At 42.6% G+C, this 17,596-nt stretch overlaps 1 protein-coding gene across 1 annotated transcript in view; it reads right to left on the bottom strand.

The window, feature by feature from the left end:
- Positions 1-17,596, bottom strand: part of DNAAF9 (dynein axonemal assembly factor 9) — a 126,579-nt gene that overhangs the window by 22,113 nt on the left and 86,870 nt on the right. The window contains exons 29-30 of the mRNA XM_040446812.1: positions 12,984-13,109; positions 3,121-3,158 (exon numbers count right to left, since the gene is read on the bottom strand). Coding sequence (XP_040302746.1) covers positions 3,121-3,158; positions 12,984-13,109 — 164 coding nt within the window. The remainder of the gene's footprint in view (positions 1-3,120; positions 3,159-12,983; positions 13,110-17,596) is intronic.

A 17,596-nucleotide genomic window follows, 5' to 3' on the forward strand; every position in this document is an offset into this window, starting at 1 on the left:
TCTATCTATCTATCTATCTATCTATGGTTTTGGTAGAAAATTCATAAAGTACAAAAGGGTACTCAAACCAAGCTTCTTCCTCCCTCCTCCTCTGGCACCCTGAGCCCAGAGGCTCATGGCATGCCAGGCCCAGAATGGGGCATAGTGGGGAAGCAAACTGGGTTCTAGAGGGCTCAGCACATTCCGGAGATGACAGACATGGGAGCTGGATCTTGCAAGAGGCCCATGAGATTTCCAGCAGAAGACAAGAATAGCTGTGGTGGATCTTGCAGGGAGGGGCCAGCAAAGGCTGAGTGAAGACCTATAAAGGCCCTAGATTCTGTTTGGTATCTTCTTGGGCAAAAGAAACTGGAGAGTTGGGACTAGTGTAAATGTGCCAACCCAAGTGGCATGTGCCAGGGTCACAAACACAGGCCGGGCCTGTTCAGAAAAAGGCCAGAAAAGACCTCTGACAGATACCTTGCCCAAAGTTCTGTCTGCCTCATGAGTGTCATGTAGATAAACCTTGTGGCGTTGGGATTTTAGGTCAGGAATTGGACACAGAAAAGGGGCTTTGCTTTATAGGGAAACAAGCAAAAGGATTATCCTCCGCATTCCTTAGGCCAGCTATGCAAACTACCACCTGCCAAGAGGAAATGCCATCTGTGAGGGCAGGTACAGCAGTTATCTGGAGCACAGGGTGAAGAGGCCACTGTGGGCGGTTTCATCTTGCTTGGGCCAGGAGCTTCCTTCTGTTCTGTATCAAGGAGTGGATACCCACATTTGGCCAAGGTATTACCAGTCTGGGCTGTGAGTGAGCGGGCAGCCTGATATGACCACTCCCCAGAATGGAGAAACCCCTCTGAGGTCTGACTGCACTGGTCTGAGCTAAAAGCTTCCAATGGCCCAGAAAAAAAGTTTACTTCTTTTATCTATCTGTAGATACTTCCAAAAGTGGTAGTAAAATGTCTTTGCTTTGCTTTCAAATCAGCATTATAATGAATCTTGTTTGCTGTTTAAGCATTGAGATTATTTCCTAATTCTTGGATTTCTGTAACACCCATTATCTTGGGGCTGCAATATAGTCCTTTTCTTGCTGTAAAACAATCCTTTGTTGTAAAAGCAATCAAACAGGGAACCTGACTCATGCTCAGGAGCAAAGGGAGGCAATATGCTCCCTCAGGACATGAAGTGTTTGTCTACTGGTGGCAGATCCTACCGCCAAGCTAGCCACCAAATCTCTGAGGATAAAAGCAATACTTGCCTTTTATTTCCTCCCTCCCTGGACAGCCCATGCCCATGGTGAGCCAGGTCAGATCAGTTCATAGGGTCCCTTAGGCCCATATATAAGAGGAAGATAATTACTAAGACACTGTTACTCTACAAGCCCTTCCAAGTTTAGAAAAACAGCATATATGGCCTCAAGGTCATCTGCCCACATGTGGTCACATCCCTATCTTTACACATGCACAGAACTTGACACAAGTTGCCTTTGGACTCTGAGTGAGGAAACAGTGTTAAAATGTGTCTACCAAGTGCCAGAGAGAATCCAGTCTGTCTCGGCCTAAAAGGACTTTCCTCCTACAATAGTGGCCCAGGTTCATGGACATTGAAGACACAGCTCCTCCCCAAGGCTCATCTGTGCTTTGTGTGCAAAAAAAGCAGAGGGGCACTGAGGGAGAAAGTACCAACGAGTCAAGGTGCATCAGGGTGGCAGTAATCGTGTGGTGGACAGGGGATAATGATAGCCCACACCCTTGGCTTTGGCCATAAGTTACAAACATGTATCTGAGGACCAGACAGTGATCCTTGGTTATCTCCTGGACCGATGTTTTTGCCTATACTTTCTATTCCCAGGACAGATACTGACAACCTTCCTGATCTTCCAACCTAGAAACTTAGAGGGGTTCATCCTAGATACTTCCTTCTCCAACTCATGCCCCATATCTAGTTTGTCACCAGATTCTACTGATCCAACCTCCATAAAATCTCTTTCATCTGCCTGGAGTGGATACTGTGGGAAGACCCAGCCACCTCTATTTCCCTCTGCTTCTGGGGTACAGTGCCTGGAAAGCAACAAGGGCCTCTAAAAGCTGGACTTGAGACGCCCTAGTACAGCAGCCCAATACACACATCCTTCCCTCCAGTGACCTGGCTCCTGCCCTGCACTGCACCCAGCTCAGCTGTTTCCCAAGACAATAGCTCTGGTATGCTTGGTTGTCTCCACTCCCTGTGGACTGGCAATGGGATCAGCAAGGCAAAACTGTGCTGGGGACACTGAGTTATTTCCTTCTATCTGATTTCTACTTGCTGGGCTGGCTCAGGAAGCTCAGACCCCAGGTCTTCTGACAACAATGAGCATTTTATCATCACTACAGGAAATTTAGAGTTTATTCTGGGTCTCCAGGCACCATAGTTAACATGACTAAAAAGTGCTGCTTCCAGGGTTGCCAAATGATAGGACAATGTGAAGTTGAGTGTAACCTACAGGATGGGTGGACTTTTCTAAATGTTATCAAGGAGGTGTGGAAAATTCCAGTGTATGCAGGAGGGGATTAAGGGAGAAGGTCCTACTGGACCACACTATATACTCAATGGGACAGGAGAAGTGCATCAAGATCATGTTGATCCAGAGGCTAGGAATACCTGATACCTTTTTAGTCCATTGATATTAGTTGGAAGGCCAGGGAAGGCTTAATAAGGGAGGTGCTCAAGGGAGGTGCTGTTATGGCAACTTATCATCTTAAGAGAGAAACTTGGGAAGAAATATGCCTATCAAATATGATAAAAGAAAAAAAGATGTCAAAATTTCCCTGGACCAATTTTGTTTGTTTTAGACTTAAAATATTTATTTTGAGAAAGAGAGAGAGCGAGCAGGGAAGGGATGGAGAGAGAGAGAGAATCCCAACCAGCCTCCACACTGCCAGTGCAGAGCACTACGTGGGGCTCAAACCCATGAATCATGAGATCATGACCTGAGCCAAAACCAAGAGTCAGAGGTTTAACTGACAGAGCGACCCTGGTGCTCCTGTTCATTTTAGATTTTAGAATGGTAAGAAAGAGCATGAAGAGAGAAGTCTGTTGCATCTAAACCACAATTTGAAAGGCATGCAAAAGCAAGAAGTAAAACATATTGCTTACCTTGTGAACACTGGTCGAGACATTTAGGAAAGAGAAATCTATGGAGAGGAAAAAAGAGAAATATTTAAAAACATTAATGTTAGGATTGTCACTGGTTATTTCCCACTAAACTGTGACTATCCAAGCTGACTTATTCAATAAGGCAAGTGGCAGGCAGTACTAAGTACCAAGAATAGCCATGGCTCTGCAAAAGGTTTTCACAGGAAAACCAAGGAACCCCACAGAAATAGCTCTTATGTGGCCAACTCTTGATGGAATGTTGAAGAGGGGATACTGTTGAAGAGGGGATATAGGGCCTGTTCTCTATAGACAATAGGAAACAGAGAAAGAAAACTGATTTTTTTTTTTCTTTGAAAGAGACACTGTCCTGATAGTGAAGGGAAATTTCATGGGAAAATGAGAATTACCTTCCCCTGTTTGGGTCTTCAGTACTAAAGCTGCCACACTTCCCTTCCTGTGCACGCTAGAATCCTGGTTCTCCTTTAACACTATTCTGAGCTCTGATGGTGAATGAATAGCAGGAAACTGACTGGATCACAGATGAAGCAGGTGAAGGTGACTGATTCAAAGTGTGAGCTTGTTAACTAAGAGAAAAACCCACTCTGTCAGTGCTTTAAAACTCCTAAAACATCACAGTACCCTTCTCAGGGAAGAGAGCTAACACTAGTGAGAATAGCTGCCTTTTATCAAAGTTCTTCCTATGGCCTGGGTACCATGCAAGCAGTTCACATGTATGGTCTTGCTCTGTCCTCATGTCTACTCCATGCCTTGGGTACTCACAAGCTGAGAAGAGCAGGTGGGTTTGTAACAGCTGAACAGTCTAAGCACTCTGCCCATGGCCTCAGACAAAGCTAGAAAGTGGGAGGGCTTACGCAGGGACCCAGGTCTGTTTAGCACCACAGAGCTCCCATGTTTTCTCTCCCTACAAATGAGATGCTTGCTGAAGCCACGCTTCTGAATTGTTGTTGGTCTAGGTGGCACGTGGTAATGATGTTCAAAACACCGGGGAGAATTTCTCTCCTGCAATCTCCTTAGTGGTGGCAAGTCATCATCATTCTATTTGCTTTCTGAAAACACTATTTGGAACAAAATTTGGTGGACAAGTGAGCTGGATGAATACCACTTTGGACCGTTGATGAGGTTCTCTTGCCTGATTCCCTCATGGTTTCTGAGGAATTCCAAGGAGGAACCCCGACGTGCTCTGGGCAAGATCAAGAGTCATGGAACAGGGAAGAGACATCCTTCCACACTGGAGTTTCCCCAAGAACAGAACTCACTGACTTCACTGCACTCAGTCTACTGAATGGCCTGACACAATAGCAAATACATTCTTAGAAAGTGTCTGTCCCCATCAGTGCCTGTCACTTTAGAGTACATGCTCTTAAAGGCCTTCTCAGCACCCTGCTAGCTCCCTCACAGCAGCCCACAGCAATTCACACCAAAGACATCTTAGACAAGACAAGCAAAGCTCCCCCTCAAGGCATTTTATCCAATCACAGGCTGGATGCTCATGCTTTAAATCTCTGACAGCTGCAAAGAAAACATAGACTTGCACATATATATGACTCCCTAAAACTGGAATGCAATTTCTCTTATCTTGGCATCTTTGGCATCTGTCCTTCAAATTCATGTTAGCTTTCTTTCCTAATCCAACTAGGAGTTACCACTGCTTCTTTATAATTCTTATAAAATTGCATTAAATATTTTATTATAGGACTTCCTATCTATAACACGATTGATTGTGTACATTCATTGGTGTGGCATTTGGAAAATTATTGAACTTTCTGAGCATTAGCTCCCTCAAGGTAAAACATAGTAATGATGCCTACCTTAAAGAGGGATTTTGAGGATCAAGAGAGGGTAAAGCATCACAGTGCGAGCGAGACAAATAGCACAAAATAAATGTTGGCTCCCTGCTTTCCTTCTCTACATATCATCCTCCTTACCAAACTCTAACGTTTTTTTTTATTTTATTTTTTAATTTTTAAAATTTATATCCAAATTAGTCATCATATAGTGCAACAATGATTTCACGAGTAGATTCCTTAGTGCCCCTTACCCATTTAGCCCATCCCCCCCCAAACTGTAACATTTTTGAAGAGTGCCTGGCATAGCATGACTTTTTTTTTTATTATTTTATTTTTTTATTTTTTTCAATATATGAAATTTATTGTCAAACTGGTTTCCATACAACACCCAGTGCTCATTCCAAAAGGTGCCCTCCTCAATACCCATCACCCACCCTCCCCTCCCTCACACCCCCATCAACCCTCAGTTTGTTCTCAGTTTTTAAGAGTCTCTTATGCTTTGGCTCTCTCCCACTCTAACCTCTTTTTTTTTTTTTTCCTTCCCCTCCCCCATGGGTTTCTGTTAAGTTTCTCAGGATCCACATAAGAGTGAAACCATATGGTATCTGTCTTTCTCTGTATGGCTTATTTCACTTAGCACAACACTCTCCAGTTCCATCCACGTTGCTACAAAGGGCCATATTTCATTCTTTCTCATTGCCACGTAGTACTCCATTGTGTATATAAACCACAATTTCTTTATCCATTCATCAGTTGATGGACATTTAGGCTCTTTCCATAATTTGGCTATTGTTGAGAGTGTTGCTATAAAGATTGGGGTACAAGTGCCCCTATGCATCAGTACTCCTGTATCCCTTGGGTAAATTCCTAGCAGACATGACAAACAGAGCAGACAAGTTTTGTGCCAACAAACATTAAAATAATGTATGTACAGGTTATTGACCAGCTCTTCCTCTAAGTAACAAAAGCAAGTGTGATATATATTCCTAAGCCTCACATAGGTATGGTATTGTGCATTTTGTAGTGTGCCAACCAAGTACCTGATTTAAATAAAATTCTAGTAAATCAAGAAATGATGATACTGATCCAATCTGCCCTAAAACATGGGCCCCACAATTCCTACATGCATATTCACAAAAATGTAGCTGTCACACAGGCAGATGTGGAACAACTTATTCCTTGCGGCCCTCTCAATGATTAGAATAGTTCCTGGCACACAGCAGACACAAGACACTCACTGAATGAAATCCTCTAGAAAAAAGACACCAGGTAAATCTCACATACACCCATTCTGAATCCAAACTGAGCCCATCCTTAACTTAAAGTAGACACGCTAACCTCCACTTCACAGAATGGAAGAAGAAGCCCTATTATGCTCTGCCCCCAGCTGTTTTTTTTGTTTGTTTGTTTAACCATGATCTAGAAACAATGATGTAAATTTTATCTTTCCTAAGGTAAGCCACTTTACAAAAACTTGATTCTCAAAAAATCGTTGATGATAAAAGCAATATATAATCCATAGCTAACATCATATTTAATGGTTAAAGACTAGATGCTTTCCCTTTCAGATCGGGAGTAAGATAAAATGTCCGCTCTTGCTACTTCTACTCAACATTATACTGGAGGTTCTAGTAAGGACATTTAGGCAAACAAACAAACAAACAAACAAACAAACAAAAAAACCCCAAACAACCCAAAAACACCAAAAAAAAAAAAAAAAAAAAAAAACCAAACAAAAAAAACAAATACAAAGCCTCCAGATTGGAAAGAAAAAAGTAAAGCTATCTCTGTGTACTCATGACACACTTTTGTATATAGAAAAATCACAGAGTCATACAAAACAAAGCAATGAACAATCCAAAGATGATATGCAGAAAACAATTTCATTTATAATAACACCACAAAGAACAAAAATATTTAGGAATAAATTAAACAAAGAAAGCATAAGAGCTGTACACTGAAAACTAAAACACTGCTGAAAGAAATTTAAGACCTAAATAAATGGAAAGACAGCCAGGTTCATGGATTGTGAGGCTTAGTATTTTTAAGATGGCAATACTTCTCAAATAGATCTATAAATTCAATACAATCCCTACTAAAATCTCAGTTGTCTTTTCTGGCAGAAAACTGACAAGCTGATCCTTAAGTTTACATGGGAAAGCAAGGAACTCAGAATAGTCAAAACAATCTTGAAAAAGAACAAATTGAAGGACTCTCACGTCTCAATTTCAAAGCTTACTACAAAGCTACAATAATCAAAACAATGTGGTACTGGCATGACGATAGACATATCTATCAGTGGAATACAACTGACAGCCCAGAAAATAAGCCTTCACATTGATAGTCAATCGGTTTTTTACAAAAAGTGCCAAGACAATTCAATGGAGAAAGAATAAGTCTTTTCAACAAACGGTGCTGAGAGAACTGGATATCAACACGTGAAACAACAAAGTCAGACTCCTACTTCATGCTATATGTAAAAATTAACTCAAGATGGAACACAGGTCTACATGTAAGAGCTAAAACTATAAAACAGAGGAAAACACTGGAATAAATCTTTGTGACCTTGGATTAGGCAATGCTTTAAAAAAAAATTTTTTTTAATGCTTTTATTTATTTTTGAGACAGAGAGAGACAGAGCATGAGTAGGGGAGGGGCAGAGAGAAGGGGAGACAGAATCTGAAGCGGGGTCCAGGCTCTGAACTGGCAGCACAGAGCCCGACGTGCGGCCTGAACTCACGGACCGTGAGATCATGACCTGAGCTGAAGTCAGACGCTTAACCTACTGAGCCACCCAGGCACCCCTAGGCAATGCTTTCTTAGATATCACACCATACATACAAGCAACAAAAGAAAAAATAAACTGGACTTCATTAAAATTTAAAAGCTTTTATGATTTAGAGGATACCATCTAAAAAATAAAAAGATAACCCATGGGAGAAATTTTTTGCAAATCAAATATCTGATAAAGGACCTGGATTCAGAAAATATGAAGCACTCTTGCAACTCAAAAGGAGACAACCTGGGGAGCCTGGCTGGCTCAATTGGTAGAGCATGCAATCCTTGATCTCAGGGTCTTGAGTTCAAGCCCCACATTGGGCACAGAGATTACTTAACAAAAAAAGTAGGGGTACTTGGGTGGCTCAGTGGGTTGAGCAACTGACTCTTGATTTTGGCTCAGAGACCGAAGCAGGGCTCGATTCACAACCCTGGGATCATGACCTGAGCTGAAATCAAGGGTCGGATGCTCAACCCACTGAGCCACCCAGGTGTCCTCGGTATGTATCCTTTTAGATATTTCCTATATACATAGAAGTAAACATTTAAAAAATACATATTGTTTTGGCAATTTACTTTTCTCAGTTCACAAAATACTGTGGACATTTTAACATGTTAAAATCTACTTAATTGTTTTAAATCCCTGCCTAGTATTCCATTGTATGAATATCCCAAAATTTAACCAGTCTCTTACTAACAAGCATTTGGATTATTTCCAATTCTTTGATATTACAAAGTGTTTTTTTTAATAAAGATTTTTTATTTTTTAAGTAATCTTTACAAAGTAGGGCTCGAACTTACAACTCCGACGCCAAGAGTCACATACTCTACTAAGCCAGCCAGGCGTCCTGATTTTATAAACAGAGCTGTTTTGAACACTGCAGAGCACATCTGTCATGTTTCAGACTACTCAGTACCTTCTAAACAACTTTCCTAGGCTTGAACTTACGAAGTCCAACTTTTTTTTCAACAGCACAAACTACCTTTCCAGCCTTTCTTGCAGTCTGGGGTAGGCATGTGACCTAAGTTCCACCAACCAAATGTACTACAAGACTCCCACAGGCAGTGAGTCAGGTGAGTGAGGGGATGTATGCTAAGCAGATCCCATTTTCTGGTGAAGGAAGTGGTTAGGATATCCCCCCTACCAGGGCAGCCCTAAGAGGTTTGATTGCTCCTGGCTGCCTAGCCAATACATCCTGGCCCTCTTGGAGACTCTGCAAGCTGTAATGTCCTTTAGTAAATCTCTTTCCATTGAAACATACTGGAGTAGGCTCTCCTGTTTGGAATTAAGAATTCTATATGAAACAAACACCCCTATACCTATATATCTTTGCACATTTGTACAAATGTAATTATATGAAATTTTAGCAATGGAATGGCCAAATTTGTCTTCAAACAGATTATATCATTTTATATTCCTATCAACACTGCTTTTGAATGTACCTATTTTCCTACACTGTTGCTATGTAATAAGCCACCCCAAAACTAAGCGGTTTCAAATGATGATGACGTATTATCCCTCATGATTCTGTGGATTAGATGGGCAGTTGTTTTGGCTTGGAACAGCTCAGCTGGGGCTGATGGTCTAAGATGGTGTCATTCACATCCAACTGGGTGGGGTCTCACACTCAGATGGGAGGAATGGGATGACTAGGCCTATCTCTCCACATGATCTCTCATCCTCTACCAGCCTAGCCCAGGCTTCTTCATATGGTAGTCTCAGCTCCCAGAGGCAAGAGAGGGCAAGCCCCAATGTGTAAATGCTTTTTAAGCTTCTGCTTATTTCTTGCTTCTTGATGTCCCATTGACCAAAACAAGTCATATACCCAAGCCCAAATTCCAAGTATAAGAACTAGATACAACTCTTCAACTCTTGATGGAAGGGGCGGTTTTTGCTTGTGGGTATATTTTAAATCTTCCACAGCTGGCCACGTAAAAAAATTTTCTTTTTTTAAAATTGGTGGGTTTAACACTGGCCACTTAAACTATTTTTTTAATGGAATGGGTTTAACTTTATTTCTTATTTAAAAAATTTTTTAATGTTTACTCCTGAGAGAGACAGACAGACAGACAGACTGTGAGTGGGGAAGGGGTAGAGAGAGAGGACACACAGAATCCAAAGCAGGCTCCAGGCTCTGAGCGGTCAACACAGAGACCAACATGGGGCTCAAACTTACAAACTGTGAGATCATGACCTGAGCCGAAGTCTGATGCTTAACTGAGCCACCTAGGTGCCCCGGGTTTAACTTTAGTAAGTTTCTATTCTTGATCATGTGTGCCATAATTCTTTTATTCTATGCATGGAATTCTTTTATTCTATGCACATGCACATGAAATAGAATAGCCCCATAGCCCATATGCATGGACTAATCATTAGCTTTCCAACAGAGCATCAGTAGACCACTACAGTAATTACTTTCTGGAAGGAACTCAAAGGTAAATTTGGAAATTTCTAATTTCTAAAAAAAAATTAGCCAATCAGTAACTTTGACTTACTGACTTAATACTTTTGATGTCCTAATATGAAAAAAAGAGGAAATTAGTATACTCATACTAACATGCATGATTTTATTACTTGTATTTTTATATTCCATGACCATAATTCACACATGATATAGCCTTATTCTATTCTTAAATAGATTACATGCTCATCTTCGGTCCTTTTATATACTTCTCATATATCTGAATTCTCTTAAGGACCTTTAGTCCTCACATGCTGGCACACCCATTTATTCACCAGATATTTCGTGAGCACTTACTTGCGTTAAGCATTAAACAGAAATGGTTTCGGCACTCACAAAAGCTAAGTCTATATTCTACAGTTCCTCTCTTTTCTCTAATGATCTTAATTTGTCTATTTTTCCTCTTCACTTTGTTATTTTATCAAGCTCGAGGCTCTCTGAACAGACTTAAGTTTTAGCAGTGTCTATTCTACTTCTCACTGCTTTGATTGAGATTTTTTATTGCGATGGTGGTTTTATTATTGTCTTCATTTTCTTTCTAGGGCTCTAGCAGTTCATTTTCTATCTGTATTTGCTAACTAAACTCCCTGGTCTCCCTGATCTTTTCTATTTAAGAGTTTTACTGAGGTATAACTTGCATATAACATTCATTCATTTTACGTGTACAGTGCAATGATTTTTAACATAAATTTACAGAAGTATGCAACTATCACCACAATTCAATTTTAGAACATTTGTATCACCCCAAGAAGATCCCTCCTGCCCACTTCCCCAGACCTTTTATATAACTTCTCTGAGCTCTTCCCACCTCACCCTATTAACTTCTCTTCTTCTTAATTTTTTTTTTTTTTTGACAGTGCAGAAGAGTACTCGTCTAGGCTAATTCTTCTGAAGTATAATCCCCATCTATCGTTTGCTTATTACTATCTTTTCCTACCTTTTAAAAATGGTATTATCTGTCTCACATTAAATCTCCTTCTGCTTTAGTGCATCTTTATTTATTTATTTATTCATTTTAAGATTTTATTTTTAAGTAATCTCTATACCCAACATGGGACTTGGAAGTCACAGCCCTGAGATCAAGAGTCATATGCTCCTTCTACTGAGCCAGGCAGGCGCCCCTTTAGTTTATCTTTAAATGAAAACTTGAGGAAAAGAAGAAACACGACTGATAGAAAGGTGGCATGTAAGAGTCAATACAGTAGCCCAAAGTACAGTGGTGATGCTCAGCATTCACCACAATAACCTAGGACAAAAGGAAACAGACCACCTTGGCTTTTTTATGGGAGAGCAGAACCTAAGTCACAGCTAAAGAGAAGAGATATGGCGAAGACATTTCTTGAAATCAGTCAAGGTGATAAGGGAAGTAACCTCCAATATAATTTATAAGAGACATCTGAAGATATCAACTTGGGACTTAAATAGGAAGGGAGCTCTTTCAGATGAAGGTTGAAGGGTAGATCAATTTGTTTCCAGGAGAGAACAGTAATTTGGACTAGTCAGAAAGAACACATGGTTACAGACCTGGGATACATTCCACTAGGCTAAAGGGACAGGAAGTCAAATAGCTCTCTGAAGGGACAATGTAATGTTTGAATCTCTCCCCAGTGAGGAGTGCTCTGATGATGAAATAGATACTTTCAGACACCACTGGAGAGGTATAAACCACAAAACCCACTCGGAAAGCAATTTTCAGCTGTGAATGAAGAGTAATAAAACTGATCATACAATTAATTAATAATATCCCTTTGAAGATTCTAAGGAAATTATCTCAAATTTGAGAAATTTATATGGATAAAAATGTTCCTACAGCATTATTTATAATAGTGAAAAGTTGGAGACATCCTATGTGACTAACTGTGGAGAAACTGTTAAGACAATCATATCCAGCCATATGCACACTTACCACTGTGCTACTGGAACATATGTTAACTTATATAGTATATGCTAATCTAAGCAGCATATAAAGTTATATGTAGACTGCAACTGTGAAGACATGCAGACAAAAAAGGCAAGGAATTCACAAAAATTATAATACTTAAACCACTGTGTTAGTGAGATTATGAGTAAATAATTATCCAATTTTCATTGTTGTTATATTACTTCCAATGTCTAGAGAAAAAAATAGTTCACCTATTAGTAGCAAGAATGAATGTCATTAACCGAGGTTAAGGTGGCTTAAGCATAGGAAAAATGATCTATAAGATACTCCAAGTACCTTGGGAAACAAATCATCTCCCCCCTGTAGTAAAGAGGAAAAGAAAGGCTGCCATGGGCATTCTTTTTTTTTTTTTTTTTTAAATGTTTATTTATTTGAGAGAGAGAGAGAGAGTACGCACGTGTGAGTGAGAGTGTGTGGGGGAGGGGCAGCAGGGAAGGGGCAGACAGAGAGGGAGGCACAGAATCCCAAGCAGGTCCCAGGCTCCAAGCTGTCAGCACAAAGCCTGACATGGGGCTTGAACCCACAAACCGTGAGATCATGACCTGAGCTGAAGTCGGACGCTTAACTGACTGAGCCACCCAGGTGCCCCATGGGCATCCTTTTTTTACGGGAGAAGCCATTTCAAGTCCCACTACTCTAGATGGGCAACTTTTCAGTGCAAAAAAAAAGGGGTGAGAGGCTGCCAGTGTATAGGCATCTCCTGAGAACCTAGCACAAATCAAGCAATAACTGAGCATTCATTATATATAAGGTAGACTAATGCATTCCAGAAGACAATAACATGTGTCTCCTTCTGGTGGGTGGGAGAAAATCGCTTTCTGTACACTTAAACCCATCACGTCTTGTGGGCTGGAGATAATCCGAAGTATGTACCTGTGGTCCATGTAGCAGCTCAGGGGCTCCACACACACCGTGATGGCACCAATGGTGAAGGAGGACTTGACATTTGAGTCTGGATGGGTCTGCAGGGCCTGGACAACATCAATGACATCTGTGTAGCTGGGGGTAAAAAAGAGAAAGATTAGTTTACTGACTGGGGCCGCAGAATGGGGGAAGAGGGGCACACTGAGGGGCTGAGTGAGCAAGAGTGGAAGGAAAACCACGAGGAGGTACCTGTGACTAGGTTCCTTGGGGTCATCCCACTTCATGATTCAGAGCCCGTCCCTGCATCCTACAGTGTTTCTGCATTCCCAAACTCCATTAGTACTCCTAACTGTGCAAGAGTGAGTGGAAGAAGCCCCCATCACTTCTAGGAGTGAAGGGAAGCCTGCAGATGACCCTGGCGCTCTGAAGGTGGGATTGGTGTCCTTAGGCCTGTTTTCCAATCAACCTAGGAGCTTCGATGTTGGTCTATTTCCTTTAATAGCTTTCCCCTCTCCTTCTGCTTCACAGAACGTGCAGACAAGAGAGAATGGGGATCATCAGGTACCTCTGTAGGTCAGCAGACACGTGTCAAACCCCGCTTGCATTTGTCTTTCCTGCTGGGAACTCCCTCTAAACTACAACTTCCAGAGCCAACTTTAATTATTTTTAGTTAGAATGTAATATGTTTATCATTTAACTCCCCCATGCATGCTCCTCCCAAGGCCTTGTCCTTCTCAGCAGAGGGGACTCCATTCTTTTAGCTGCTAGGCCAAAAAATTTGTTGCGTCGTCATTGATTCCATTTTTTCTCAATTTTTAAACTATAACTAGAATGAGATGGCTGCTTACATTCTCACACTGCTACTGGGCCAGGACTGTCACCATCTCTTGCACAGATCACCCCACAGCCTCCTCAGTGGCCTCCCTACTTTTTTTTTTTTTTTTTAATTTTTTTTTTCAACGTTTATTTATTTTTGGGACAGAGAGAGACAGAGCATGAACGGGGGAGGGGTGGAGAGAGAGGGAGACACAGAATCGGAAACAGGCTCCAGGCTCTGAGCCATCAGCCCAGAGCCCGACGCGGGGCTCGAACTCACGGACTGCGAGATCGTGACCTGGCTGAAGTCGGACGCTTGACCGACTGCGCCACCCAGGCGCCCCCCTACTTTTTTTTTTTAATGTTTATTTTTGAGAGAGAGAGAGAGAGAGAGAGAGAGAGAGAGAGGGAGGGAGAGAGAGCGCGTGCACCCGTACACATATGCACACGCATGCGGGGCAGGGGCAGAGAGAGGGAGGCAGAGGATCTGACGCAGGCTCCACACTGATAGCAAAGAGTCCAATGTGGGGCTCAAACTCACGAACTGTGAGATCATGACCAGAGCTGAAGTCGGACACTTAACCGACTGAGCCATCCGGGTACACCTCACAGACCTCCCTACTTCTGTCCCTGGCCCTGCCCGACCTGTCTTCAACACAGAAGCTAGAAGGATCGTGCTGACCCCACTGTGCTAAGCCACGGAGTGGCTTCATCCCACTCAGAGTCAAAGCCCAAGTCCTTATAGGGCGCCTGGGTGGGTCAGTTGGTTAAGTGTCCAACTTTGGCTCAGGTCATGATCTTGCAGCTCGTGAGTTTGAGCCCCACATCAGGCTCTGTGCTGATGGCTCAGAGCCTGGAACCTGCTTCAGATTCTGTGTCTCCCTCTCTCTCTGCCCCTCCCCCACTCATGCTCTCTTTCTCAAAAATATTAAAAAAATTAAATTTAAATAAAATTAAAGAAAATAAAAAAGCTAAAGCCCTTACCTCAGCCCCCGTGGTGGTCTATGATCTGACTCCCACACTGCAAGGACTTTCTCCTCCTACTATTCCTTCCCTTACCTCAATCTACCCATCCTGACCTCCTGGTTCTTCCCTGAACACGCCAGGCATATTTCCACCCTGGCATTCTCGGTCCCTTCCTGTGGTGCTCTTTTCCGCAGATATCTGCCAGGCTTGCTTCCTTGTTCCCTTCAGGTCTCTGCTCAAATGGCATCTTATGAGAGAGGGATCTTCTGACTTCCAGCAGCCTATGTGACACAGCAACCTTCCTTTTGGCACCACCGGTCCCCACGAAATTCTTCCCTACAGCACTGAACATCAGCTACATTGTATTTTCTCATTTATTTGTTTTTAGTCTGTTTCTGCAATAATAATGTAAAGTGACTGAATGGTGTACTCTATGGTGCCTAAGCAGGACAGATGAAGGAACTGGATGTTCAATCATGGGTAGACTCATGGCCACTCCAAGAAGGGGCCTTCCCTCTTTACCTTGTAGAGAACATTTTCCCAGCCTATCACCAAAAGGTCAGTTCCTATAGAGGGAAGGGAAATCAGAAGGCATCCTTACTGATCATAGGGGCCTGGGTCCTAGCCTGGGCCCTTGGGAAGCCAGTGATGGTGGCTGGGGGGAAAGGTATAGCCTGCCTGAGCCACTCCCTGAGTTTCTACAAATAATTCATCTGCAAAATGGCACTTGGCTTTATCCCAGACTGTAATATTCACATCCCAATCCCCAGGTCTGCCTCTGTCCTGACCAACTAGCAGTACTTCAATCAAGAACAGGGTGTGCCTGGTTTTAGAGCTTCCCCACGAGTGCCTGGTAGCCAGAGAGCTGTTAGAGTGAGCCCTCTGCTCCCCGGTTTCTCCCCCTGCCTGGGCGCACGTGTGGATGTCCACATGGGGTTCCTTCTCCTGGTTCTGCAGTGTCTAGTTAGGCCTGGATGCAAGAGAGCACCCCACACTGCCTGCATTGCCAGACGTTCTGCACCCTTGTTAAGTAGGACTGACTGATGCTTGCACACTGCCCCAAATCTCTTTGTGTTCATGTTTACGAGATTTAACCCTCCTGGTTAAGTGCCCCAGCCTTGCTCCTAAGCATCAGTTTTCTCTCTCTTCTAAAAATAAGTTTCGGAAGCTTTTTATTTTCCATGTCTGGTATGAGCCTAGAGAATCCTTTCTGAGGGCAGAAAAGAACTGAAAGATTTACCAAATCCTGGTCATTTTGGTCATTTTAATATCCTGGGTTTTCCTTCAGAGAGGGTGGCTGGTAATTCCCAGGTTTTCAGAGGATTCCATTTAATGGAAACAAGGTTGGAATGAAAACAGGCCCCAAAATCCTTGGTGGGAGCAGTGTTACCGAGGTGATGAATGTGGGCACTGCAGCCAGGAACTGCTGTGGCAAGACAGGAGGCCCTTGGTGTCTGTCACTCACTGTACTTGTTGTGGGGAGGAGGCTGCTAGGCTCTCCCTCCCTCCTCAGCCCTTGCCCTGTAATCATCCTGGCCAGGGCCTCCCAACAGGAGGAGGCAGGCTTCACTACGGAAGGAAGCACACTGCTCCAGCTACCAGAGCCCGAACTCGATCACTTTGGCTAATAAACTGCCTCAAATGCATGATGAAGGAAAAAAAAAACCAAAAAAACAAAAACAAACACACACAAAAACCCCCGGTTCTTCATGTCTGCCTCTTTCTTGTCAGTTCTCTCTTTATTAAAAATAAAAGCAAAACAAAGAAACAAAACAAAACCCCAGCAGGATTTTTACTTTCTTTATTCTGAAACAACATACCCCATTCGACTGTCCTTTGGCCTCTGTTTTTTTTTCAACGTTTATTTATTTTTGGGACAGAGAGAGACAGAGCATGAACGGGGGAGGGGCAGAGAGAGAGGGAGACACAGAATCGGAAACAGGCTCCAGGCTCCGAGCCATCAGCCCAGAGCCCGACGCGGGGCTCGAACTCACGGACCGCGAGATCGTGACCTGGCTGAAGTCGGCCGCTTAACCGACTGCGCCACCCAGGCGCCCCTCTGTTTTATGTTTGCAATTTAAGCCTACAATTTGGGCATGTGTTTTAGATTAATAATTCAATTTTTGTTTTGAGAGACACTTTAAGTGTAGATAATTTAAAGAATAATTTTTTACAATATTCTGGAGTATAAACAAATATAATCTCTCAAATTCCTTAAAATTATTTTTTTTAATTCAGATTTCTCCAGTTTTATGTGTCTGTCTGTAAGTTCTAGACAATTTTATTACCTGCATAGGTTCCTGTATCTACCACCACCGTCAAGACACTGAACAGTTCCACCACCACTTGGTTCCCTTGTGTTGTCTTTTTATGACCACACCCACCTTCTTCCTACCTCCCACTCCCATCCCTAAGTCCTGGCAACCACCAATCTGTCCTCTATTTCTAAAATTTTATCATTTCAAAATACATTAATTTTTAAAAGAACAATTAACAGCTCCAGTGAATGTCAAAGCTCAACACCACTGCCCCACTGCTGTAGGAAGTCAAATGGAACCAGGCCACTCTGGGGACAAAAGAAAACTGCCCTAGACCACAGTGTTCCCCCATGAACCCTATAAATGAAGATAAAAGCCATATCCAGGGACTATAAATCTCAATTTGAGAAACCTCTGGAGTCTCCCTTCACTGGCAACCTCAATACTGGGCATGAAGGTCCAGTCCCAAGGAGATGGTCATGCAAAAAGGAGGCAGCCATGAGTTCCCTGCTGAGCCTCAAGAGAATGGGCCTGGCCCATAAGAACCAGGTCTTAGCGAGAGCCATAGCATTTTGCTGGTAT

Source organism: Herpailurus yagouaroundi, unplaced genomic scaffold, assembly GCF_014898765.1.
Source record: "Herpailurus yagouaroundi ecotype Mexico unplaced genomic scaffold, PumYag 196, whole genome shotgun sequence".
Taxonomy (NCBI): Eukaryota; Metazoa; Chordata; class Mammalia; order Carnivora; family Felidae; genus Herpailurus; species Herpailurus yagouaroundi.